This window comes from Oncorhynchus masou, chromosome 16, assembly GCF_036934945.1.
Source record: "Oncorhynchus masou masou isolate Uvic2021 chromosome 16, UVic_Omas_1.1, whole genome shotgun sequence".
Lineage (NCBI taxonomy): Eukaryota > Metazoa > Chordata > Actinopteri > Salmoniformes > Salmonidae > Oncorhynchus > Oncorhynchus masou.
This window is the reverse complement of record NC_088227.1, coordinates 33,883,096-33,908,896: the sequence shown is the minus strand read 5'-3', so window position 1 is coordinate 33,908,896 and position 25,801 is coordinate 33,883,096. Positions and strand designations below refer to the sequence as shown.

The following is a 25,801-nucleotide window of genomic DNA, read 5'->3' as shown; positions in this document are numbered from 1 at the left end:
GAGCCCCTAACCGACAGTGCAGTTAAAAAAATATGGATAAGAATAAGAGATAAAAGCAACAAGTAATTAAAGAGGAGCAGTAAAAAAAAAATATACAGTGCCTTGCGAAAGTATTCGGCCCCCTTGAACTTTGCGACCTTTTGCCACATTTCAGGCTTCAAATATAAAGATATAAAACTGTATTTTTTTGTGAAGAATCAACAACAAGTGGGACACAATCATGAAGTGGAATGACATTTATTGGATATTTCAAACTTTTTTAACAAATCAAAAACTGAAAAATTGGGCGTGCAAAATTATTCAGCCCCCTTAAGTTAATACTTTGTAGCGCCACCTTTTGCTGCGATTACAGCTGTAAGTCGCTTGGGCTATGTCTCTATCAGTTTTGCACATCGAGAGACTGAAATTTTTCCCATTCCTCCTTGCAAAACAGCTCGAGCTCAGTGAGGTTGGATGGAGAGCATTTGTGAACAGCAGTTTTCAGTTCTTTCCACAGATTCTCGATTGGATTCAGGTCTGGACTTTGTCTTGGCCATTCTAACACCTGCATATGTTTATTTTTGAACCATTCCATTGTAGATTTTGCCTAATGTTTTGGATCATTGTCTTGTTGGAAGACAAATCTCCGTCCCAATCTCAGGTCTTTTGCAGACTCCATCAGGTTTTCTTCCAGAATGGTCCTGTATTTGGCTTAGTTCAATTTTGGTTTCATCTGACCAGGGCACCTTCTTCCACATGTTTGGTGTGTCTCCCAGGTGGCTTGTGGCAAACTTTAAACAACACTTTTTATGGATATCTTTAAGAAAAGGCTTTCTTCTTGCCACTCTTCCATAAAGGCCAGATTTGTGCAATATACGACTGATTGTTGTCCTATGGACAGAGTCTCCCACCTCAGCTGTAGATCTCTGCAGTTCATCCAGAGTGATCATGGGCCTCTTGGCTGCATCTCTGATCAGTCTTCTCCTTGTATGAGCTGAAAGTTTAGAGGGACGGCCAGGTCTTGGTAGATTTGCAGTGGTCTGATACTCCTTCCATTTCAATATTATCGCTTGCACAGTGCTCCTTGGGATGTTTAATGGTAATTAATTGATGCTCCATATACTAAGGAGATAATGGGAGTCCAGCTAAGAATTGGTCCCTAATGCCCCTGTTTCCTACTAGGACGTACAACATCAGCAACCTGATGGACGACCTGAAGGTCCTTTACAGAACAGCCGGGGCAGATGGCAAAGGCATCACCTTTATCTTCACAGACAACGAGATCAAAGATGAGGCCTTCCTGGAGTACCTCAATAACGTGCTCTCATCTGGGGAGGTGATCCATTTAAAAAAAAAAATTTTGTTGCAATTTCTTAGGGGGTAGATCAGCTTTAATAGTACAGATAGATTGTAGCTTCCATCAATGTAATTGTCTGCATCATTTCCAATCCCCCATATATTTTTGGGTAAATATATACAGTATTCATACAATACCAGTCAAATGTTTGGACACACCTACTCATTCCAGGGTTGTTCTTTATTTTAATATTTTCTACATTGCAGAATAATAGTGAAGACGTCAAAGCTATGAAATAACACATATGGAATCATGTAGTAACCAAAAAAGTGTTAAACAAATCAAAATATGTTTTATATTTGAGATTCTTCAAAGTAGCCACCCTTTGCCTTGATGACAGTTTTCACCTGAAATACATTTCAATTAACCGGTGTGCCCTGTTAAAAGTTAATTTGTGTAATTTCTTTCCTTCTTAATGTATTTGGGACAATCAGTTGTGTTGTGACAAGGTAGGGGTGGTATACAGAAGATAGCCTTATTTGCTAAAAGACCAAGTCCATATAATGGCAAGAACAGCTCAAATAAGCAAAGAGAAACAACCGTCCATCATTACTTTAAGACGTCAAGGTCAGTCAATCCGGAAATTTTCAAGAACTTTGAAAGAATCATGTAGTAACCAAAAAAGTGTTAAACAAATCAAACTATATTTTATATTTGAGATTCTTCAAAGTAGCCACCCTTTGCCTTGATGACAGCTTTGCACACTCTTGGCATTCTCTCAACCAGCTTCATGAGGTAGTCACCTGGAATCAATCAATCACATTTATTTATAAAGCCCTTCTTACATCAGCTGGTGTCACAAAGTGCTGTACAGAAACCCAGCCGAAAATCCCAAACAGCAAGCAATGCAGGTGTAGAAGCACAAGCATTGATTTTCAATTAACAGGTGTGCCTTGTTAATGTGAGAGAAAAGAGAGAAAAGACATGGAAGGTCAGTCAATCCGGAAAATTTCAAAACATTTTAAGTTTCTTCAAGTGCAGTCGCAAAAAACATCAAGCGCTATGATGAAACTGTCTTTCATGAGGATAGCCACAGGAAAGGAAGAACCAGAGTTACCTCCGCTGCAGAGGATACGTTTATTAGAGTTAATTGCCTCAGAAATTGCAGCCCAAATAAATGCTTCACAGAGCTCAAGTAACTTGACACAACTCAACATCAACTGTTCAAATCAAATTTATTTATATAGCCCTTCGTACATCAGCTGATATCTCAAAGTGCTGTACAGAAACCCAGCCTAAACCCCCAAACAGCAAGCAATGCAGGTGTAGAAGCACGGTGGCTAGGAAAAACTCCCTAGAAAGGCCAAAACATAGGAAGAAACCTAGAGAGGAACCAGGCTATGTGGGGTGGCCAGTCCTCTTCTGGCTGTGCCGGGTTGAGATTATAACAGAACATGGCCAAGATGTTCAAATGTTCATAAATGACCAGCATGGTCCAATAATAAAAGGCAGAACAGTTGAAACTGGAGCAGCAGCACGGCCAGGTGGACTGGGGACAGCAAGGAGTCATCATGTCAGGTAGTCCTGAGGCATGGTCCAAGGGCTCAGGTCCTCCGAGAGAGAGAAAGAAAGAGAGAATTAGAGAGAGCATACTTAAATACACACAGGACACCGAATAGGACAGGAGAAGTACTCCAGATATAACAAACTGACCCTAGCCCCCCGACACATAAACTACTGCAGCATAAATACTGTTCAGAGGAGACTGCATGAATCAGGCCTTCATGGTCGAATTGCTGCAAATAAACCACTACTAAAGGACACCAATAAGAAGAAGATACCAAGAAACACAAGCAATATAAACCGGTGGAAATCTGTCCTTTGGTCTGATGAGTCCAAATTGGAGACTTTTGTTTCCAACCGCTGTGACTTTGTGAGACGCTGAGTAGGTGAACAGATAATCTCCGCATGTGTAGTTCCAACCATGAAGCATGGAGGAGGTGGTGTGATGGTGTGGGTGCTTTGCTGGTGATACTGTCAGTGAATTATTTAGAATTCAAGGCAAACTTAACAAGCATGGCTACCACAACATTCTGCAGCGATATTCCATCCCATCTGGTTTGCACTTAGTGGGACTATGATTTGTTTTTCAACAGGACAATGACCCAACACACCTTCAGGCTGCGTAAGGGCTATTTGACGAAGAAGGAGAGTGATGGAGTGCTTCCATCAGATGGCTTGGCCTCGACAATCACCCGACCTCAACCAAATTGAGATGGTTTTGGATGAGTTGGACCGCAGAGTGAAGGAAAAGCAGCCAACAAGTGCTCAGCATATGTGGGAACTCCTTCAAGACTGTTGGAAAAGCATTCCACATGAAGCTGGTTGAGAGAATGCCAAGAGTGTTCAAAGCTGTCATCAAGGCAAAGGGTGGCTATATTTTGATTTGTTTAACACTTTTTTGTTTACTATATGGTTCCATATGTGTTATTTGATTGTGTTGATGTCTTCACCATTATTCTACAATATAGAAAATAGTACAAATAAGAAAAAACCCTTGGAATGAGTAGATGTTCAAACATTTGACTGGTACTGTATATATACATATATTTTTAAAACATATTTTCCTTTATTATTTTCCCCTGTGATTAAGTTACTCTAATGTTATCTAACATTATTCTAATGCTACTCTAGTAAAAGAACATTTCCAATTTGTCATTCTTAATTATTATGCTTGTTGTTTGCAGGTGTCCAACCTGTTTGCTCGTGATGAGCTGGACGAGATCACTCAGAACCTCATTGGTGTAATGAAGAAAGAGTTGCCTCGCGTCCCGCCCACCTTCGACAACCTGTACGACTACTTTATCTCCCGAGCCAGGAAGAACCTGCACGTGGTTCTTTGCTTCTCTCCGGTATAATTTAGTAATACCGGAAACATAAAAACATCACCTCCATGATTGTCACTCAAGAATTCAGGAGTTTGTTATGTAGTGTTCCATTGATAGTATTTTCCAGAGTAGTTCCATAGAGAGGTTTGCTGACATCAGCCATTGAGGGCAGAGTGAAATTACATTTGTTCATATTCATCCATCCATCCCTTTATTTCCCCTAACAGGTTGGTGAGAAGTTCCGTTCGCGCTCCCTGAAGTTCCCAGGTCTGATCTCAGGCTGTACTATGGACTGGTTCACTCCCTGGCCCAGCGAGGCTCTAGTGGCCGTGTCCCAGTACTTCCTCTCTGACTTCCACATGGTGTGCTCCCCTGAGGTCAAAGCCGCGGTGGTACAGACCATGGGCATATACCATGACAAAGTGTCCGTCACCTGCGAGAGCTACTTTGACAGGTATTGTAGTTGACTGAAGTTGGGAACTCAAATGCAAATCTAGTCTTAAATCCACATTTATATTTATAAATGACAAGAATGTACATGTCAGATAGTGTGGTTATGTCAAATAAATGGCATCAATTTTTTATACCCAAAGCCTGTCGGAATAACCAACGTGTGTGTTTTAATTTTTCCACCCCAGGTTCCGAAGAAGAACTCATGTGACCCCTAAATCCTACCTGTCTTTCATCAATGGATACAAGACGGTATACAGTGAAAATTACAACTTTATCAACACACTGGCTGAGCGCATGAATGTTGGTATGGAAATCCAATTGAGTGGCTACTAGCTGAGGCATAATAATGAACTTCGAACTAACTGCTTATTATATTGTAAAGAAAATAAATGTTGGGATTTCTTGTCAGATTGCAGTGTTGTGTAAATGCTTTGTATTGCAGGTCTGACCAAACTGTTGGAGGCTAGCGAGTCTGTGGCTCAGCTGTCCAAAGACCTGGTGGTTAAGGAGAAAGAGCTGGCTCTGGCCTCCATCAAAGCAGACAAGGTAACTGGGAAATAAAATAGAAACCATAAAAATAGAATTTCATTATATTTCTATGTAGAAATCACCCTTTCACATCCGTTCACAGAATACATGCGTGTAAAGTTTGCCTGCTGATTTGTCTTGTCTGTACAGGTGCTGGCAGAGGTGACAGTAAGCGCTGAAGCAGCCACCATCGTAAAGGGTGAGGTCCAAATTGTAAAGGACAGAGCCCTGAAGATTGTGGAGGGCATTGAGAAGGAGAAAGCCTTTGCAGAGGTCAAGCTGAAAGCAGCTAAACCGGCTTTAGAGGAGGCAGAGGCCGCTCTGAATGTGAGTCTTACTGTACATGAAAAGTTCCATTTGAAAAACCCAAAAAATATATATTTTGGGCCATTTGAAATTGTTTCTTGTCATTTTGGGTCATGTTCAGTAGGTAACAAAACAGAAGAAAAAGGACTGAAATAGGGAGGGTACTACCGCCACTTTTTTCCTTTTGCAAAATGTTTTCTGTTACATTCCCCAATGATCTCAACCCTGTTATATATTCTCTTTAGACCATTAAAGCAGCTGACGTAGCCACGGTGAGGAAGCTGGCCAAACCTCCCCACCTCATCATGAGGATCATGGACTGCTGTCTGCTGCTCTTCCAGAAGAGGCTGGACACCATCACCATGGACCCAGAGAGGCCCTGTCACAAGCCCTCCTGGGGAGAGGCACTCAAGGTCAGAAAGCCTCCATTCTAGACTCTACCAGATTCATAGATCTCTACATCTCTCTATGTATGACTCCGGTAATAATAGTAGAACAAAATAGAATAGAAGAGGCCTTGATATATTGTCCTCGGAGAAGGATATACTTTTTACACTATACACCACATCAAACAATCAGATAATCACTGACGTTACATTTACATTCCCAGTCCCGTCTCTGTATATTGAATTGATTTGTTGTAGCTAATTGTTTGGTTTGTTGTAGCTAATGTCTTGGTTTGGTTTGTTGTAGCTAATGGCTTGGTTTGGTTTGTTGTAGCTAATGGCTTGGTTTGGTTTGTTGTAGCTAATGCCCTGGTTTGGTTTGTTGTAGCTAATGCCCTGGTTTGGTATGTTGCAGCTGTCTTGCTTTGATTTGTTGTAGCTGAAGTCTAGGTTTGAATTGTTGTAGCTAATGTCTGGGTTTGGTTTGTTGTAGCTAATGTCTTGCTTTGGTCTGTTGTAGCTAATGTCTTGCTTTGGTCTGTTGTAGCTAATGTCTTGCTTTGGTCTGTTGTAGCTAATGTCTTGCTTTGTTGTAGCTAATGTCTTGCTTTGTTGTAGCTAATGTCTTGCTTTGTTGTAGCTAATGCCCTGGTTTGAATTGTTGTAGCTAATGCCCTGGTTTGGTTTGTTGTAGCTAATGCCCTGGTTTGGTTTGTTGTAGCTAATGCCCTGGTTTGGTTTGTTGTAGCTAATGCCCTGGTTTGGTTTGTTGTAGCTAATGCCCTGGTTTGGTTTGTTGTAGCTAATGCCCTGGTTTGGTTTGTTGTAGCTCATTTCTTGGTTTGATTTGTTGTAGCTCATTTCTTGGTTTGGTTTGTTGTAGCTCAATTCTTGGTTTGGTTTGTTGTAGCTCAATTCTTAGTTTGGTTTATTGTAGCTAATGTTTTGGCCAAAGCCCCCCTCCCGCTCTATGTACTTTGGCTTATGAGCTGTGTCCTTTGTTTTACTTCAATTGCCGGCCTTCTGTATTTTCTTTAAATTTGCCTTTTTAGCTGATGAGCGCCAGTGGTTTCATGGCATCACTGCAGCAGTTCCCCAAGGACAGCATCAACGAGGAGATGGTGGAGCTACTCCAGCCCTACTTCCAGATGGAGGACTACACGTTTGAGTGTGCCAAGAAAGTGTGCGGCAACGTGGCAGGCCTGCTCTCCTGGACCTCCGCCATGGCCACCTTCTTCGGCATCAACAAGGAAGTTCTGCCACTCAAGGTACGGGGAACATAAGCTGAATGATTCTACCCTCCATGAAGTAGCATGGGAGCACTATTTGTGTTTGTGTGTGTGTGTGATCCGATATATTGGGGTGTTGGGCCAGTAACCGAAATGGACCTGCTGGTTTGAATCCCCGAGCTGACAAGGTAAAAATCTGTCGTTCTGCCCCTGAGCAAGGCAGTTAACCTGCTGTTCACGGGGCACCGATGACAGATGTCGATTAAGGCAGTCCCCCACACCTTTCTAATTCAGAGGGCTTGGGTTAAATGTGGAAGACCCATTTCAGTTGAATGCATTCAGTTGTACAACTGACTAGGTATCCCCCTTTTCCTTTAGATAAGCATTGTGAACAGTAGTTTTTCTCCACGTGTGTGGACAGGCTAACTTGATTATCCAAGAGGGCAGACTGTCAATAGCCAATTCCGAGCTAGCCAGTGCTCAGTCTCAGCTGGATGAGAAACAGGCAGAGTTGGACAAAGTACAGGCCAAGTTCGATGCTGCTATGAAAGAGAAACAGGTGAGGTCCAATCCTTAAAAAATAATGTATTCTTAAAATAGGAATATTGCAAAATAAATATATAGATAGAATAGCAGAATAAGATGTAGTTCAAATAGTTGATTTTGTGATGCTTTACAGGATTTGCTGGACGATGCAGAGATGTGCAGGAATAAAATGGTGGCAGCGTCAGCACTCATTGATGGGCTTAGTGGAGAGAAAGTGCGCTGGACAGAGCAGAGCAAACAGTTTAAATCACAGATCAACAGGCAGGTTACAGATAAGAGAGGGATAGCATCAAGTTTCTTTACTTTCAGTGTTCTGACTAAAGTCATTGTTACTATGTACCAAGATTTAATGCAATGTAATACAATAAACTACAGACAATATCAATGCTCGGTTCTTTCCATCAGATGCTTTTCAATGTGACTCTTGACTATCTGTTGTCGTCTTTTGGATAGACTCGTAGGGGATGTCCTCCAGCTCACTGGCTTCCTGTCGTACTGTGGACCCTTCAACCAGAACTTCCGCAACATGCTCCTAAAGGACATTTGGGAAGCAGAGCTCCGGAAGAGGAAAATCCCTTTCACTGATAACCTCAATATTATCTCTATGCTGGTGGACCCACCTACTGTAAGAAAATATCATGAACGCAGTAGTGAATTTAATTTTACTTTTGAGTTGCAAACAAAACAGTCATCGACAAAATTTTAATTTGAATCCCAGAGGATAACACGTTAAAATATTAATGAAAACACTTATTTCCAAAGTGGTTCTTAGTATCCATTTCACTGAACTAGAAGTTGTACGAAATGTGTTTTGTTATGTCCCAAAGCACCACACTGAAACATCCTTCCCTTTTCTGTGTGTCAGATAAGCGAGTGGAACCTACAGGGACTGCCTGGAGATGACTTGTCAGTGCAGAACGGCATCATCGTGACCAAGGCCACGAGGTTCCCTCTCCTCATCGACCCTCAGACCCAGGGCAAGGCGTGGATTAAAAAGAAAGAAAAAGCCAATGATCTTCAGGTAAGCCACTCACTTCTCACATTCACACTCTTACAAACAAACACACCAGTGTGAAAACTACATTTATTGGTTCAATGTATTCCCAAGAACTCATGACTGGCCATGTTTGGTAGGTAGAAAGTGTTGTAAAACAGAATTAAACTAGGAAGTACTACATGAATGTATCCAATAGGAACACACCTTTTTGTTTTCCCCTACTGAACACGACCATGATATCTCTTGCAGGTCACGTCCCTCAACCACAAGTACTTCCGTACCCACCTGGAGGACAGTCTGTCGATGGGACGACCGCTGCTCATTGAGGACGTCCGAGAGGATCTGGACCCCGCCCTGGACAACGTGCTGGAGAAAAACTTCATCAAGTCCGGCTCCACCTATAAGGTACATACCACAGCTCTCAGATCAGTTTGATTTGAACAGCAGTGTTGTGAAATAGCCTGGTTAAACCAGACTGAACACTGTGTTCACCATGAAATGTAGCAAAATCAGTTTGGATGCCAGGCTAATTGGGAAATTAGGCTCCCATTCAAACCTATGCTCATTGGTTGTAGGTGAAAGTGGGAGACAAGGAGACCGACGTGATGGATGGCTTCCAGCTCTACATCACAACCAAGCTGCCTAACCCGGCGTACACGCCCGAGGTTAGTGCCAAGACCTCCATTATAGACTTCACTGTCACCATGAAGGGTCTGGAGAACCAGCTGCTGGGCCGAGTCATCCTCACCGAGAAATACGTAAGCCTACATTAACACTTTATAAACCATTCATAACCCCTTTATAAAACCTATATGAACGTTTCCCTCAGGACTTCAGAGGCATTGGTTTGGGTGTTGTCAGCAGTACGTTACATGGATGCTCTGATGGTACTGTAACAGGAGCTGGAGGCAGAGAGAGTCAAGCTAATGGAGGATGTGACGGCCAACAAGAGGAAGATGAAGGAGTTGGAGGATAACCTGCTGTACAAGCTCAGCTCCACCAAGGGTATTGACTCCTAGGATAAACAAATCATATTAAGTGTTACATCTGATGTTGGGTAATGTCTCAGATACTCAGACTGCTCAATCTGCATGTTTGTGTGGTGTCTGTCTGTGTTTGTGTGTCTTTCTGTGTGTTTCTGTCTATGTGTGGGTGCATGCGTGCATCTGTGTGTGTGTCAAGGTTCCCTGGTTGATGACGAGTCCATGATTGGCATCCTGTCGGTAACCAAGCTGACGGCGGCCGAGGTGAGCGAGAAGCTGCACGTGGCAGCCGAGACGGAGGTGAAGATCAACACGGCTTCAGAGGAGTACCGGCCGGCTGCCTCGCGTGGCAGCATCCTCTACTTCCTCATCACCGAGATGAGCATGGTCAACGTCATGTACCAGACCTCCCTGGCACAGTTCCTCAAGATCTTTGACCTCTCAATGGCCAAGTCAGTACCAGGGATGGGATTTTTCCTGATTAATCAGGAATTCCTGCTTTTCAGATATTTATCCTTCATTCAAATATAATAGAACTGGACCTATCCCAAAATCCAAATTCTCCTGATCAAATCCCTCAGTACACAGAACACATAGCAAATTCACCCACTTGTTTACCCTTTAATAATTTCTTTGATCAAGTTTGTGTACACTCACATTATATCAGTCCATACCAGGGGTCTCCAACCTTTTCTAGCAAGAGAGCTACTTTTAAGAAGTAAAACATGTCGCAAGCTACTCTTTTTCTTCTAGCTTTCAAATAGGCACATTCTTCTCTTCTCCTCTCCCCTGTAACTCTTCCCCAGGACCTTAGTGTACAAGAAAAAGCCGTGCACTATGTTTTATCCCAATATACCTGGTAAAATAAGGGTTCATAAGCAACTCTGCTTTTCTTTCCCCAAATTATGTTATCAGTTTAAAAAAATCCTGGTTTTTGATTTTGTTTTGTTTTTCACTTTCAAAAATTACACTTGTTCATGCAGGTTTGACACAAACCGGTCCACCTGGCATCTACTACCCATACTCAGTTCAAAGGCACTTAAATCTTTTGTCTTGCCCATTCACCCTCTAAATGACACACATACACAATCCATGTCTCAATTGTCTCAAAAATTAAAAATCCTTCAACTTGTCTCCTCCCCTTCATCTATGCTGATTGAACTGGATTTAGCAAGTGACATCAATAAGGGATCATAACTTTCACATGATCAGTCTATGTCGTGGAAAGAGCAGGTGTTCTTAATGTTTACTGTACTTCTGCCAGGTAAGCCTACTTTGCAGTTAGCATTTAATTGAGAATGTTTGGGGTAAGTATTTCAGTCAACCCAGAAGATGGTATTCACATCAACTGGCAACACACGGAGGGATAGACATACGCGCACATCACACAGACAGTTTTGCTGAAAGTAATTGGCAGATATTGCGTTAGGTTTGGCTTTTTAAACCAATAGTGGTTAACCAGGGGTGGGATAATGACAATGCTGCGTTGATTAGATAGACACCGCAGGCTTCCAGCTACTGTCTGATATTTGTGCAATTTTTTTTTATGGCCGTTTGTGGTGGAACGTGTGAAAATTGCTTGTACTTTCAGAATTGTTTGCCGAGCTACTCATAGGTGGGCTGCGAGCTACTGGTAGCTTGTGATCGACCTGTTAGAGACCCCTGGTCCACATAAATGGAAAAAGATGAGCCTGAAAAATGGCATAGGCCTAAATAAATGTATAAAAGAACAACCTCTAGATTTGAACCTTTTATTGTTTGTTTTTTCCTCACACAGGTCAGACAAGTCTCCTCTCACTCAGAAGCGTATTGCTAACATCATCGAGTACCTGTCCTTCGAGGTGTTCCGCTACACAGTTCGAGGGCTGTACGAAAACCACAAGTTCATCTTCACCCTGCTGTTGGCACTCAAGATCGACCTGCAGAAGAACAACGTCAAGCAGAACGAGTTCCAGATCCTCATCAAAGGTATCAGATCCTCACTACTGATCCTAGTGAACAGATCTCTGTATAGGTAGCAGTGTAGGAATAAAGTAATGGTTTAGTAATAGTACATATGTAATGTTCTCTGTGTGTTATAGGGGGTGCTGCTTTAGACCTGAAGGCGTGTCCTTCCAAGCCGTTCCGTTGGATCCTGGATCTGACCTGGCTCAACTTGGTGGAACTCAGCAAACTGTCACAGTTCACTGAGATCATGAACCAGGTGGGGCTGAACACTACAGTACCCTTTATTAATTCAATCATTAGCAATGGTCACAGCTTTGTCTGAGGAGTACACTGCATTGGCTTTACTTCTCTATTCATCTTATAGGTGTCTCGTAATGAGAAGGGCTGGAAGGTGTGGTTTGACATGGACAACCCTGAGGATGGTGTGATTCCTGATGGGTACAATGACTCCTTGGATGTCTTCCATAAACTACTGCTCATCAGGTGAGCTCCTGCTTCTCAACATCAATATTTTACACTTTTTTTTTTACTAAGGCCTTTGTAAGCCTCTTACAAGCCTGTTGTAAACAGATCTTTCTTGAGGTTGTGGCTAGCGCATTCAGGTTCAAACCCAGGTTTGGTTGTACTCTCCTCACAGATCATGGTGCCCTGACCGCACCCTGTCCCAGGCCAGGAAGTATGTTGGAGACTCGATGGGAATGAGGTTCGCTGAGCCTGTCATCCTGAACCTGGAGAGTACCTGGGAGGAGAGCGACACCCGCACCCCCCTCATCTGCTTCCTCTCTATGGGCTCTGATCCCACCAACCAGATCGACGCTCTGGCAAAGAAACTCCGGCTAGGTTAGCCCCATACCTATCACCCTGAATGAATCACTAACAAGTCACTGACAATACTGTCATTGTGATATTGTGTTTATTTGTTGCAGAGTTCAGAGCGATATCAATGGGCCAAGGTCAGGAGATCCATGCAAGAAGGCTCTTACAGATGTCAATGACACAGGTGAGGGCTTCTGACATTCAACTCTTTGTAAATAAATGTAGTGTACAGCATATACAAATGTTTTCGCATAGCTAAAAGTGTTTGTGTGTGTACACACAAGGGTGGCTGGGTCCTGCTCCAGAACTGCCATCTGGGCCTGGAATTCATGGATGAGCTGCTGGAGACCGTCACCACAGTGGAGACCATGCACGACAGCTTCAGAGTGTGGATCACCACCGAGCCCCACGACCGCTTCTCCATCACCTTGTTACAGGTAAAGGCCCTGTATACACCTACACAGTCAAGATCAGTAATCTCCCCAACAATATTACATTCTCCATGTGAAACGGACCTATCCCCTAGCCAAAATCCAGAATTGCTATATTGTCCTAATCACATCCCTTATGTCTAAGAATAAATATTTACTGACATGATTGTTTTCTTTCTTCCAGTCCTCTATCAAGTTCACCAATGATCCCCCCCAGGGGGTGCGGGCTGGCTTGAAGCGTACTTTTGCCGGAATCTCTCAGGATCAGCTGGAAATCTGCAACCTACCCATGTGGAAACCCATGCTTTACAACGTAGCCTTCCTACACACTGTGGTGCAGGTACAGACTCAGCCCACTGTCTTGATAAATTCGTATTTCTAGATATATACTGTATTTAATGTAATTTACAGATTTTTACCTTGTCTGTTACTCTGTTGTAGGAACGTCGTAAATTCGGGCCTCTGGGTTGGAACATCCCGTATGAGTTCAACTCGGCCGACTTCACAGCCAGTGTGCAGTTTGTCCAGAACCACTTGGATGAATGCAGCCCCAAGAAGGTACTATCAAAATAGTCTAGGTCTATCTGAAGCTACAGTGACTATAGTGTGCTCACAGACCTACATGTAACGTTTTTCTCCAGGGTGTCTCATGGGTCACGGTGCGTTACATGTTAGGGGAGGTGCAGTACGGAGGAAGGGTCACTGATGACTACGACAAGCGGCTGCTCAACTGTTTCTCTCGGGTAATGTCATTTTCCTTTTCTGTTAACGCAACTGTCCTGATAAATATGTTGTACATGTGGGTAATCGTGTGGGAAGCACAGACTTTGTGTTCTAAGCATCATGCGTTCCCCAACAGGTGTGGTTCAATGACAAGATCTTTGAACCGACGTTCTGCTTCTACACAGGATACAAAGTGCCTGTGTGTAAGACAGTGGAGCAGTACATGGAGTACATCGCCACCCTGCCTGCACTGGACACACCTCAGGTCTTTGGTCTGCATCCCAACGCAGACATTACGTAAGACACCGTAGATCATCACAACGCTTCTCTCTTATCATGTCTATGCTGCGTGTTAGTCTTAATACTCAATATGAATACATTAATATTAAATACCTATTCTTGTTCAGATATCAGACCAACACGTCTGCTGAGGTGCTGGACACCATCACCAACATCCAGCCCAAGGAAAGTGGTGGAGGAGCAGGGGAGACCAGAGAGTCCATTGTCTACAGATTGGCAGAGGACATGCTGGAGAAGTTGCCCCCCAACTACGTACCCCATGAAGTCAGTGCTCACTCTGTTTATGAAGGACAGGAACACAATGTAGCAAAATGTTTTGCAACAAATAATACAGATCTCTGTTCTCATTGTCTCATTGTACAAATTCTGGTAATAACTCCCTTTTTAAAAATGTTTTCCACTTACTGAACATCCCATATGGTTTTAATGATGGACTTAGCCTTAAGATGCTTTTGGGAAACCAGCCCTTGGCTGTAAAGAGCGAATACACTGTATGCTCACACAACAAATTCTATTGTGATGTGTACTGTAGGTGAAAGGCAGGCTGGTGAAGATGGGTGCCTTGAACTCCATGAACATCTTCCTACGCCAAGAGGTGGATCGCATGCAGCGGATCATCGGAGTGGTGCGCACCAGTCTGGTCGACCTCAAACTCGCCATCGATGGTACCATCATCATGAGCGAAGTAAGAGAGCTGGCTAGAATGACCGCAATAATGTATTACATGTTAACACTTTAATTGTGTTATACTTCAAATTAATATTTAGAGGTTTATAGCTTATAAATCTGTAATAACAATGTATGAAATTGTGTGTTATTTTGATGCTTGAATATTCAATGTCATATTCATGTTTTACCTCCTAGAACCTGCGTGACGCCCTGGACAACATGTTTGATGCGCGCATCCCCAACATGTGGAAGAAGATCTCGTGGGAGTCATCCACTCTGGGTTTCTGGTTCACCGAGCTGCTGGAGAGGAACACACAGTTCTACAGCTGGGTGTTTGAAGGCAGACCCAAGACCTTCTGGATGACTGGCTTCTTCAACCCTCAGGGTGAGTCTCGTTCAAAACGTGAATTAGGCTAACTGATCAAACTTGCAGAGTAAGTTCAATTTACTTGTAATATTCAAAATACAGTTTGGCATAAATTAGCTTGTCATGTCTTCATCCTATTACATCACTGAAGATAGATAACAATTGTTAGATATGTCATTATAATCGCGCCCTCTGTATGGCTATAGGTTTCCTGACCGCCATGAGGCAGGAGGTAACCAGGGCTCACAAGGGCTGGGCTCTGGACACAGTCACCCTGCATAATGATGTGCTGAAGCAAAGCAAGGAGGAGATCACTGCCTCTCCTGCTGTAAGTAGCCTCATGCAAAACACTATCATTGACACCACATGTACAAGATACAGCTTTCCCTTTTTACCTCAATGCCATCCATCATTCTCTGTCTCAGGAGGGGGTCTACGTCTATGGTTTGTACCTGGACGGGGCCGGCTGGGACAGAAGGAACTGCCGTCTCATCGAAGCCACTCCCAAGGTGTTGTTCTGTCCCCTGCCTGTGATTCACATGTTTGCCATCAACTCCACCGCCCCCAAGGACCCCAAGTTCTACATCTGCCCCGTCTACAAGAAGCCTCGGCGCACAGACCTCACCTACATCACAGGGGTTGTGATACGCACGGTGCAGTCACCCGATCACTGGATCTTACGTGGTGTTGCCTTGCTCTGTGACATCAAATGATGGACAACTACTCAGTATTTTTTTTTGGTGTTTGTATAACCCTCAAGTAACACAAATAAATGTTTTTAAAATTCCAACTAGTGAGATGTAATAATTTTAATGGAATTAACAAGCAGTTTTACATCACAACCAATACTAGTGTTTTATTCATTGAAAGAGTCGAGGGGCATCTAAGCATCATAAGATAATTAACAGAAAAATCACAACTCGCTCACATTTCAAAAAGTTCCTTAACTAGCTACATATTGTAACTCCAGAAAATGTGATTTAACCCAAAAAATGTAGTATCCATTATACTGGGAGTTACAGGTTAGGTACTGTTTGGTGTAACACAGAATTTAGCTTGGCGATACTGTCTTTGTCCTCGATTCATGGAAAAGTCAATGTCCTTGTCCAGTCCCTTTGAATTAAGAAAATGCACCGTTATTAAAATACTTTTTTTTTTGCTCCATTAAGTAATCCAACTATGTGTATGTTGCCATCTTGTCTATTTCAAGTCTTCTCTCATTGTTTGATACAGGTGGGTTTGTCCACCCCAAAGTGCTGCATGTCATGACAGACACCGGTCTTGGTCAATGAGAGAACTTGAAATAGACAAGATTGCGGCGTACACATTGTTGGATTACTTCATAGAGCAAAAAAATTAAAGTATTTTAGAAATTCAAACGGACACCCTGCAACTAGACAAGGTCATTTTACGAGACTCCCGTTTCCACGAATTGAGGCCGGAGGAAGCATCAAAGGTTGGTTGAAAATGCAGTGCAGTACCAACCTGTAACTCCCAGTATAATGGATACCAATTTGGTGGGTTTAAATCACATTATCTGGTGTTACAATCTGTAGCTATTCCTTTACATGGTTAGCTGAAGTATTCCCATTTCACAGTCCAACTGCTCTGCTGTGAGGGTGCCCATGAGAGGCTGACAGTCAGGGTTGAATACTGAGTAAGCGCTCAGTTCTCCAGGTTGACGTTTAGCTGGGCTCCGCAGCCCCTGGTACAGCCAGTAGAAGAGGGAGATTAGGAAGAAAGGCAACCCGAAGGCCAGCTCAGCGAACAGCCCAAGCAGAACCAGCCAAAGCAACACCTTCAGCAAAGTCCGGTTTGCAAAACCAAGTTGCCTTGAACCAAGCCTTCGACCCAGAATGCAGTCCAGCAGACAGTCATCCTAAAAAAGTGAAGAGAGAATCACGAGTTAGCCAACACTGAGGGGTGGAATTGAAATAAACGATCTATGCCATGACGCTACTTCAGTTGTCGTGTTTTTGTGTTTAGCCTACCCCACACTGTAAAGTCCCTGTAGCCTGAGGAACAGCAGGCATCTGATGTTTTGTCAACTCCTGTGCGTCTTTATCAGCTGTTGACTCCCAACTGGCGGACTTCAAAGTGCTTCCACTGCCAGGTGATGTTATGGGCTGCATCTCACCAGCCCTTGTACGGGGCTCTGAACTTTGCAAGCTTTTGCTAATGCTAACAGCTTCTGATTCATACTCATGCAGAAACTAGATACTGCTTGACAATGTGTGCACGACGGGTATCAAGCACTGATAGCTGGCGAACTAGCTAGCTCGACTGATTTGAGACGTCATTTTGTTCTAGCAAATTACCCCTCGATTGTGTGAAACGTGATCTAATCAAAAGCGGAAATGTTATTAAAAGGTGCTTTCAATGCATTGATTGAATTCAAAGTTTCACTGTCACAAAGAGTGACGTGAGAAATCCGTAGAAAACAGATCTTAAAATATGTTGTTTTACTTCGGCAAAGGTATTTATAACTAACCCCGGATTGTTTACTTCCGGTTCGGGCGTAAGTAATGACGTCTGTTGTGTCGTAAAGCGTAGGGAAATAAACTTGACTCAGCCGAATACTCGGGGTCGTCACTAGTTAAACTTTAACCACTGCTAACTTTATGACAAACCTTAAATTAAGACGACCAAAAAGCTAATTTTAGTTATTTATTTTTACGGCATAGTCTATTAAGATATTTTAACTAGTGGAAACCAACAGCCAGGGATGAAGAGCTATTCATTACGCCGATGCAACAGAAACCGTGTACTCTAAACGCTGTTGAGTTCCGTATGGTTCTTAAACGGAAGTTGTAGTTCAGTCATCTCTCAAAACAATTAAGCAGTTTATGTTGAAACATTTTGCAACAGAATCAGTGTAATTTTTTTTACCTTTATTTAGTCAGTTAAGAACAAATTCTTATTTTCAATCACGGCCTAGGAACAGTGGGTTAACTGCCTGTTCAGGCGCTTGGGGATTTGAACTTGCAACCTTTCGGTTACTAGGCCAACACTCTAACCACTAGTCTACCCTGCCACCCCTGTCATGTTTTCCTCAGTAAGTGGGGGAAAGAAGAGGCCCTATTTGGAACTGTTTTTTTTTCTTCTGTAGGGTTTTATGGCGGACTACATCCCCAAAAGGTATATTGCCGTGCGTTAAATATTGGCAATATAGTAAAAATGTATAACAATGTTTTTAGTTGTTGTCATTTAAGGTTAGGGATAGGCATAAGGTTAGCAGTGTGTCTAAGGGTAGGGTTGTGGTTTCAAATCAGATTTTAAGAAGATAAATTTTAGAAATAGGCAAGATTTATGATTGTGGTAACAAGTGATGACCCCTGAAACGTGCGTGCGTAACATAAGTATTCAGACCCTTTGCTATGTGACTCAAAATTGAGCTCAGGTGCATCCTGTTTCCTTTGATCATCCTTGAGTCCACCTGTGGTGAATTCAGTTGATTGGACATGATTTGGAAAGGCACACACCTGTCTATATAAAGGTCCCACATTTGACAGTGCATGTCAGAGGAAAAACGAAGCCATAAGGTCAAAGAATTGTCTGTAGAATGCCAAAACAGGATTGTGTTGAGGCACAGATCTGGGGAAGCGTATCAAAAAATGTCTGCAGCATTGAAGGTCCCAAGAACATAGTGGCCTCCATCATTCTTAAATGGAAGAAGTTTGGAACCACCATGACTCTCCCTTGAGCTGGCAGCACTGCCAAACTGAGCAATCGGGGGAGAAGGGCCTTGGTCAGGGAGGTGACCAAGAACCCGATGGTCACTCTGACAGAGCTCTAGAGTTCCTCTGTGGAGATGGGACAACCATCTCTGCAGCACTCCACCAATCAGGCCTTTTTGGTAGAGTGGCCAGACGATAGCCACTCTTCAGTAAAAGGCACATGACAGCCTGCTTGGAGTTAGCCAAAAGGCTTCTAAAGGACTCTCAGACCATGAGAAACAAGATTCTCTGGTCTGATGAAACCAAGATTGACCTTTTTGGCCTGAATGCCAAGCGCCATGTCTTGAGGAAATCTGGCACCATCCCTACGTTGGAGCACGGTGGTGGCAGCATCATGCTGTGGGGATGTTTTTCAGCGGCAGGTGGGTGTGGGAGACTAGTCAGGATCAAGGGAAAGATGAACGGTTCAAAGTACAGAGTAATCATGATGAAAACCTGCTACAGAATGCTCCGGACCCCGGAAGGTAAACCTTTGCCCCAGTCTAAAAGGACAACGACCCTAAGCACACAGCCAAGACAGATGGCGCCGACAGATATAGCAGCTCTGCTTCTAGCTCATAAGCAACTTTGCAGTATTTTGTTATTTTGTGTTATTTCTTACATTATTAGCCCAGAAAATGTTTGTGTTATTACATACAGCCGGAAATAACTTTTGGATATCAGAGCGGAGGTAACTCACCAGCACGACCAGGAATACGACTTTCCAGAATTAGATCCTTTGTTCATACCCCCCAGAGCAATTTAACTTATTCCAGAGGGTGCTCCAAAACCCCGCCTGTGGAGAAGAGGTATTTGGAATGGACTTCTAGTCCGACTCAGGAGACGTGCACATCATCCACCGCTTCCGAGTATATTACTCGCTAATGTTCAGTCTCTGAATAATAAAGTAGACAAGATCAGGGCAAGGATTTCCTTCCAGAGAGACATTAGGGATTGTGGCATACTCTGTTTCACAGAAACATGTCTCTCTCGGGATACAGACAATCATGGACTACTTAGGCAAAACCAGTCACGTCACGGACACCGACGTCTTGCTTCCGGACAAGCTAAACACCTTCGCCCGCTTTGAAGACAATATACTGTTTTCTATTCTACTGTATTTTAGTCAATGCCACTCTGACATTGCTCAATCTAATATTTATATATTTCTTAATTCCATTCTTTTACATGTGTGTATAGTTGTGAATTGTTAGATACTACTGCACTGTTGGAAAACAAGCATTTTGCAACACCTGCTAAATATTTGACCAATAAAATTAGATTTGACAACGCAGTGGCTTCAGGACAAGTCTCTGAATGTCCTTGAGTTGCCCAGCCAGAGCCTGGACTTGAACCCGATCTAACATCACTGGAGAGACCTAAGTTGTGAGACCTATAGTTGTGCAGCAAAGCTCCCCATCTAACCTCACAGAGCTTGATAGGATCTCTAGAGAAGAATGGGAGAAACTCCACAAATACAGATGTGCCAAGCTTGTAGCCTCATACCCAAGAAGACTCAAGGCTGTAATCACTGCCAAAGGTGCTTCAATAAAGTACAGAGTAAAGGGTCTGAATACTTGTCTAAATGTGATCATTTTGTATAAATTTGTAAAAATTAGTTTTTGCGCTTTGTCATTATGGGGTATTGTGTGTAGTTGGAGGGGGGGGGGGGCAATTTAGTTACTTTTAGAATAAGGCAGTAACATAACAAAATGTGGAAAAAGTCAAGGGGTCTGAATACTTTCCGAAATGCACTGTATTTCTAAAAAAAAGAAGCCCACTTTAAATCTCAGCTTTTTAATTAGCTCACCCATAAGTGTATATATATATATTTTTTTAAATTAGATCTTTGTCAATCCGAATGCCCAGATATTTATAGGCAGGAACCCGATCCATAGGAGAACAATCCAATGAATAAATATGTAGTTCATCTGATTTTTTTTTGCTAGAATTAGAGAACACATATTTAGTCTTGCCCACATTAAGTACACATTTTAAACCAACCAGGGCTTTCTATAAGGCAACAAAATCACATTGCAGCTCTAGCCTGGTCAATAGTTTGCAATGGCATACATAAGTGTCATCTGCATACAGATGACTATTACATGTTTTAAGACCAAAATAGTAAAGAGCAGGTCCTAGTACAGTAATACAATTTTACAAGTGGATGGCGCTTTTCCAGCATCATCAATGTGCACTAGTGGTGAATGATCTTGTAGTATGGAATAGGCACCATTTTACTTCAAAATCAATACCAGTAATGTGCTTAATTCAAAGAAATACGTTGCCAGTTCCTTTTTAGTACAATGGGAAGCTTAAAGTACAGTAGCTATTCCATTTCAGATTAAAGTCAGTTGTTTGAGTGTCTTGAGGGGTTTCATCTGTTGGCCAGTGGTCTGTAGCCCATCTCTCCCTCTAGCTGCTCAGCTGTAAGTGCACCCAGGAGAGGCTGACAGTCTGGGTTGAACACTGAGTAAGCACTCATTTCTCCAGGTTGGCGTGCAGTTGGGCTCCGCAGTCCCTCATACAGCCAGTAGAAGAGGGATATTAGGAAGAAAGGCAACCCGAATTCCAGCTCAGCAAACAGCCCAAGTAGAACCAGCCAAAGCAACACCTTCAGCAAAGTCAGATTCGTGAAAGCCAGTCGCTTTGAACCAAGCCATTGACCCAGAGTGCTCTCCAGCAGCCAGTCATCCTAAAAAAACGGAGGGAGGGAGGGAGGGGAGGGGGAATAAATGAAGTTACAGTAGCTAACATTGACAAGATGGAATCAACGTTTATTACTATCTGGTTTTTCAGACACATATTAAGAATGGTCCTGGTTGACTAACAAGCATGGTCAATGAATCTCCAAAGAAAGTGTTTATTAGTCCAGGACTAGGCTTAAACAGCGTAGGGTAACCAACCCCTAGTATTTTAAGTAGATTTTTAGCCTACCCCCCAATGTTTCGTCCTTATAGCCTGATGGACAGCAGAGATTGGATTATCTGTCAACTCCTGTGTGTCTGGATCAGATGTTGATGACTGGCAACTGTCCGACTTCAAAGTGCTGCCATTGTCCGAATATGTTATTGGTTGTTTTTGAAAAGATTCGCTCTTCCTAGCGGCCACATCAGCCCTTCTTCGGGCCCTGAACTCCGCAAGCTTTTGCTCCATATGTGTAGAGCTTCTGAGTCATGCAGCAATGAAAGAATGCGTGGCAACGTGTGCACGACAGTTCGTTAGATTTTTTTTAAGAGGTCCCAAAAAGATTGTTCGAGTGAAATGCCGTCTTCCCAACCGCGGAAATCTTGTCTAAATTGCGTTATGGTAATAATTGAATTCACTTTCACAGGAAGTATGAAAATATTTTCTTTAACAAATGTTTCACTTCAGTTTATTTATCTTCCGGTTCAGCTAGGCGTACGTAACGACGTAGATTGTGTAGTAAATCGCCAACCCCATCATCCACCTGACAAGCCAAACGAGCTTTTCTTGGTAGACTGTTTGTCTTTATTCAGTTTATATATTGTAAGTAACCAAATATGCAATTGACTGATTATTTAGCATGCAGCTCGACACCTTCACCTTGAGTTGATAAGGCTGTTGATTGTGGCCTGTGAAATGTTGTCCCACTCCTCTTCAATGGCTGTGCGAACTTGCTGGGTATTAGCGGGAACATACTAACACGTCAATCCAGAGTATTCAAAACATGCTCAATGGGTGATGTTTGAGTATGCGTTGGTGGAAATTCCTGCAGTCAGCATGCCAATTGCCCTCAACTTATTGTGTTGTGTGACAACTGCTCATTTTAGAGTGTGCTTTTGTCCCCAGCACAAGGCGCACCTGGGTAATGATGCCATTTAATCTGTTTCTTGATATGCCACACCTGTCAGGTGGATGGATTATTTTGGCAAAGGAGAAATGCTCACAAAGAGGGGTGTAAAATTTGTGCACATACTGAGAGAAATAAGCTTTTTGTGCGTATGGAACATTTCTGGGATCTTTTATTTCAGCTCATGAAACCAACACTTTCATGTTGCATTTATATATTTGTTAAGTGTATTTGTGAAATCATGGTGGTCAATCATAGTAGTCATTGCTTGTTTTAGCTATTTTTCAGGTGTTCTTAAATTTGCCCGTCTGGTGAAGATGTATGAAACTCAGGATCCAGATATAGCAGCCATATCGGTCAAACTGGGGTCTCTACAAAATGTTACTGGACTTTCATCAAGTACGTGCAAACCTGGAATTCAGCTCATGATATTTTCATTCAGTCTTAGGTGAGAGTGAATTGGTTACCTTATTTCTAATGTCCTGCGATAATACACACAAAGCACATCTTTATTGGTTAAAATGAAAACACTGTCAGAAACACAAGCACTGACCATGGTTTTGGTTTTGACTTGTTGTTTATACCATTAATTGCTGTTTGAGGACAGATTTTTTTGGTATAAAACATTTTATACTGCTATTGTATAAACTGTCAATCTCAGTTGTCACAGCTAGATACATTGTATTAATATAAAACTCATTTGACATTTTTAAAATTAAAAGATAACAGCAACACAAACAGATTAAAACAACCTTTATTATGGCAGTAATGCTTTGGCAACTGTTTGTCATTTATCATTCTCATACAGTACCATTGTCACAGTAAAACTGTTTAAGGAGGGCCTCTGTCTCAATTTATACTTGAGACACATACAATACATCACTCTTATTTCTCACCTTCTCCCTCAATCACAAAGACAAGCAAACATTGTAGGATCCAGTACTTATATGGCCTCATTGTTGCTCCTATTATCAGACAAAACCTCATGACAGTTCATTCCCATACTCCATAACAGGAGACAAGTCCCTCTGTTGGCACCATATGGCACTTCTGTTTGCATACTACATTTAAAATAACGTTTTTCCAAACAAAACGTATATTAAAAATATTACTAGTTAGACAGCACAGTACACACATTTTTTCAAAGGCAGTCACTCTTGGTTGATTGCAGTTGTGATGCACACAATGCCATTGAATGAACTCATTCAAGTTGTCCAGACCTGTTTTCTGCTTTGAGTTGGGTTGTATACAAACATTAAAATACTACTTCTGGCTACATTAATATCACAACGGGATAGAGTTTTCTAAGGGTATAAAATCAGATACACGGAGAGAGAGTGTCTACAACATTCAAATCTTCCAGTTAAAAACTTGTGAGACTTCATATTGTTGATCAAATTAAAAGGCATCCAAATAAGTGCACAACAGAGTGAACAGCAGTAGAACCCTAAGTGAAGAACTTTATGTTATTGTTAATTTTTCCTGGTGAAAATAGTAACATCCTTCCCATATCCACAATTTCCTAATTTATGGTTCTCCTTGTGGTCATTTCTAATGGCTCCTCATTCAGTGCAATCACTGTATTTACCAAAAAACCCAGCTCTCAGCCCAAAACCCCCATGGTCAGTGCTTTCGGAAATCAAGATCGACCCAGTTCATAGTAACTCCATCCACAGTGCACCTACAACCAATGGCCAGCAGCAGGAGCCTCTGCACAAGGAGTGAGGCTGAAGGAGAATTCCGTTCCAACAATAGTCCTAAACCTCCTAGTGGTATATCACTCAAGAGTCCAGTTCATGATGCAACAAAAATAACCAGACTGGTGGTGGCAGACCAGTTAGATGTACTGTTTGGTATGGAACCCAGAAGGGAAATTACCTTACATCTCAAAGTGACGAAACATGCTTTCAACGTACCCCAGGACCCTCTGCCAGTCGGGCCCACCTGGTCTCAGCATCTCCTCCACGGTCTGTCAAACAAACACTGTTGAAGAATAATAACTCCATACTCTCCGTCATGGACAAACTCTATTCTCATTCAAAGGTGCCCACTGAGGAGTACTACGCAAGGCCTCAATCACAAATACAAACATCAGTGACACCGTACATTTTAGTCACAAGTCAGCTCCCGACCGTATGTTCCCAACAGCTGTGTTCCATGTTCATGGTGACGTGTTAGTACAAGTAATATGCATGTGAAATTCACAGTAGTTAGCCCAGTTAGTTTAAATGTGGGTCTCACCAAAGTGGCTGGGATTCCAACACTCTCCCCTGTCTGGAAGGCTAGGTCCAGGTTCTCGCTCTGCACAGATCAAGTTAGGACTTAACTGTAGGGTCAATATAGCAGTATGTGCTGTATGTGAATGGGTATGCATTCCTCTTACTTTGTCTCCTGTGCTGAGACTACTGTAGGGGATGTGCGTGGGCAGATAGGTGTGGTACACGGCACAGAAAGCCAGACCATCCTCCCAACTGCTACTGAAGTTGGTGATCTCAATATTCTGTAAAAACAAATCTAAGGTTTGTATGGGTCAGAATACAGACCAATGTTTTACAAATATGAATGGTAAGCTTGAGTTATTCTAGAAAACTTTGCCACTTCTGACCTTATAGCCCTGGGTGCGGCTTTGACACCAACGCAAGAGTGAGTTCCGCCTGGAGCCTCCATGACATCGCAGCAGCATGCTGAAACCATCCTGAGGTCTGGAAGGTGGATAGCAGACAAAACTTATGTAGATAGAAGGCTTTATTTAGCATATTTCTTAAGTATCTCTAGAGGGCCTGTCTACTCACCTGAACAATGGGTCTGCGCTCTGGTCCTCCTGTTTTTCTGCCGGACATGAGCAATTAGTCAAAAGCACAGTAACTTTAATGCGGAAGACACATTTCAGTTGATTGCATTCAGTTGTACAACTGTCTACGTAAAAAGAACTCATATACAGTGCCTTCAGAACGTATTCATACCCCTTGTCTTATTCCACATTTTATTGTGTTACAGCAGTAATTCAAAATGTATTAAGTATTAAATAAAACAATTCTCCACATCCCAGAGTCGCCTCTTCACTGTTGACATTGAGACTGGTGTTTTGCGGGTACTATTTAATGAAGCTGCCAGTTGAGGACTTGTGAGGCATCTGTTTCTCAAACTAGACACTAATGTACTTGTCCTCTTGCTCAGTTGTGCACCGGGGCCTCCCACTCCTAATTTATATTCTGGTTAGAGTCAGTTTGCGCTGTTCTGTGAAGAGAGAAGTACACAGCGTTGTACGAGATCTTCAGTTTCTTGGCAATTTCTCGCATGGAATAACCTTCATTTTTCTGAACCAGAATAGACTGACGAGTTTCAGAAGAAAGTTATTTGTTTCTGGCCATTTTGAGCCTGTAATCAAACCCACAAATGCTGATGCTCCAAATACTCAACTAATCT

General features: G+C 42.5%; 4 protein-coding genes across 5 annotated transcripts in view; 1 reads left to right on the top strand and 3 right to left on the bottom strand.

Moving 5' to 3' along the window:
- Positions 1-15,632, top strand: part of LOC135557312 (dynein axonemal heavy chain 8-like) — a 58,886-nt gene extending 43,254 nt beyond the window's left edge. Inside the window, exons 61-91 of the mRNA XM_064990495.1 lie at positions 1,162-1,315; positions 4,024-4,188; positions 4,392-4,618; positions 4,803-4,921; positions 5,060-5,163; positions 5,296-5,472; positions 5,697-5,864; positions 6,890-7,105; positions 7,488-7,625; positions 7,746-7,873; positions 8,066-8,237; positions 8,478-8,633; positions 8,859-9,014; positions 9,185-9,367; positions 9,509-9,614; positions 9,792-10,044; positions 11,370-11,560; positions 11,674-11,795; positions 11,904-12,022; positions 12,177-12,379; positions 12,466-12,539; positions 12,640-12,792; positions 12,971-13,126; positions 13,228-13,344; positions 13,428-13,529; positions 13,646-13,806; positions 13,917-14,073; positions 14,342-14,494; positions 14,674-14,863; positions 15,052-15,173; positions 15,271-15,632. Of these exons, the coding sequence (XP_064846567.1) occupies positions 1,162-1,315; positions 4,024-4,188; positions 4,392-4,618; positions 4,803-4,921; positions 5,060-5,163; positions 5,296-5,472; positions 5,697-5,864; positions 6,890-7,105; positions 7,488-7,625; positions 7,746-7,873; positions 8,066-8,237; positions 8,478-8,633; positions 8,859-9,014; positions 9,185-9,367; positions 9,509-9,614; positions 9,792-10,044; positions 11,370-11,560; positions 11,674-11,795; positions 11,904-12,022; positions 12,177-12,379; positions 12,466-12,539; positions 12,640-12,792; positions 12,971-13,126; positions 13,228-13,344; positions 13,428-13,529; positions 13,646-13,806; positions 13,917-14,073; positions 14,342-14,494; positions 14,674-14,863; positions 15,052-15,173; positions 15,271-15,558 (4,930 nt within the window). The 3' untranslated portion in view covers positions 15,559-15,632. The remainder of the gene's footprint in view (positions 1-1,161; positions 1,316-4,023; positions 4,189-4,391; positions 4,619-4,802; positions 4,922-5,059; positions 5,164-5,295; positions 5,473-5,696; positions 5,865-6,889; positions 7,106-7,487; positions 7,626-7,745; positions 7,874-8,065; positions 8,238-8,477; positions 8,634-8,858; positions 9,015-9,184; positions 9,368-9,508; positions 9,615-9,791; positions 10,045-11,369; positions 11,561-11,673; positions 11,796-11,903; positions 12,023-12,176; positions 12,380-12,465; positions 12,540-12,639; positions 12,793-12,970; positions 13,127-13,227; positions 13,345-13,427; positions 13,530-13,645; positions 13,807-13,916; positions 14,074-14,341; positions 14,495-14,673; positions 14,864-15,051; positions 15,174-15,270) is intronic.
- A 4-nt stretch (positions 15,633-15,636) lies between these two features.
- On the bottom strand, positions 15,637-17,632 carry LOC135557864 (SAYSvFN domain-containing protein 1-like). Its single transcript, XM_064991551.1, has 2 exons — positions 16,837-17,632; positions 15,637-16,724 (listed from the first exon to the last, which is right to left on the bottom strand). The coding sequence occupies exons 1-2, from the start codon at positions 16,975-16,977 to the stop codon at positions 16,410-16,412; spliced, it is 456 nt and encodes a 151-aa protein (XP_064847623.1). The 5' UTR covers positions 16,978-17,632; the 3' UTR covers positions 15,637-16,409.
- Positions 17,633-20,342: 2,710 nt separating this feature from the next.
- LOC135557861 (SAYSvFN domain-containing protein 1-like) lies at positions 20,343-21,948 on the bottom strand. The gene is made up of 2 exons (XM_064991550.1): positions 21,499-21,948; positions 20,343-21,256 (listed from the first exon to the last, which is right to left on the bottom strand). Exons 1-2 carry the CDS (start codon positions 21,715-21,717, stop codon positions 20,939-20,941), a joined length of 537 nt encoding a protein of 178 aa, XP_064847622.1. The 5' UTR covers positions 21,718-21,948; the 3' UTR covers positions 20,343-20,938.
- A 1,165-nt stretch (positions 21,949-23,113) lies between these two features.
- The window catches only part of LOC135557858 (cytospin-A-like), a 30,267-nt gene continuing 27,579 nt past the window's right edge, over positions 23,114-25,801 (bottom strand). For both annotated transcript variants that reach the window (XM_064991544.1, XM_064991545.1), the window contains exons 9-13: positions 25,168-25,204; positions 24,981-25,077; positions 24,759-24,875; positions 24,617-24,676; positions 23,114-24,344 (exon numbers count right to left, since the gene is read on the bottom strand). In XM_064991544.1, coding sequence (XP_064847616.1) covers positions 24,255-24,344; positions 24,617-24,676; positions 24,759-24,875; positions 24,981-25,077; positions 25,168-25,204 — 401 coding nt within the window. In that variant the 3' untranslated portion in view covers positions 23,114-24,254. The remainder of the gene's footprint in view (positions 24,345-24,616; positions 24,677-24,758; positions 24,876-24,980; positions 25,078-25,167; positions 25,205-25,801) is intronic.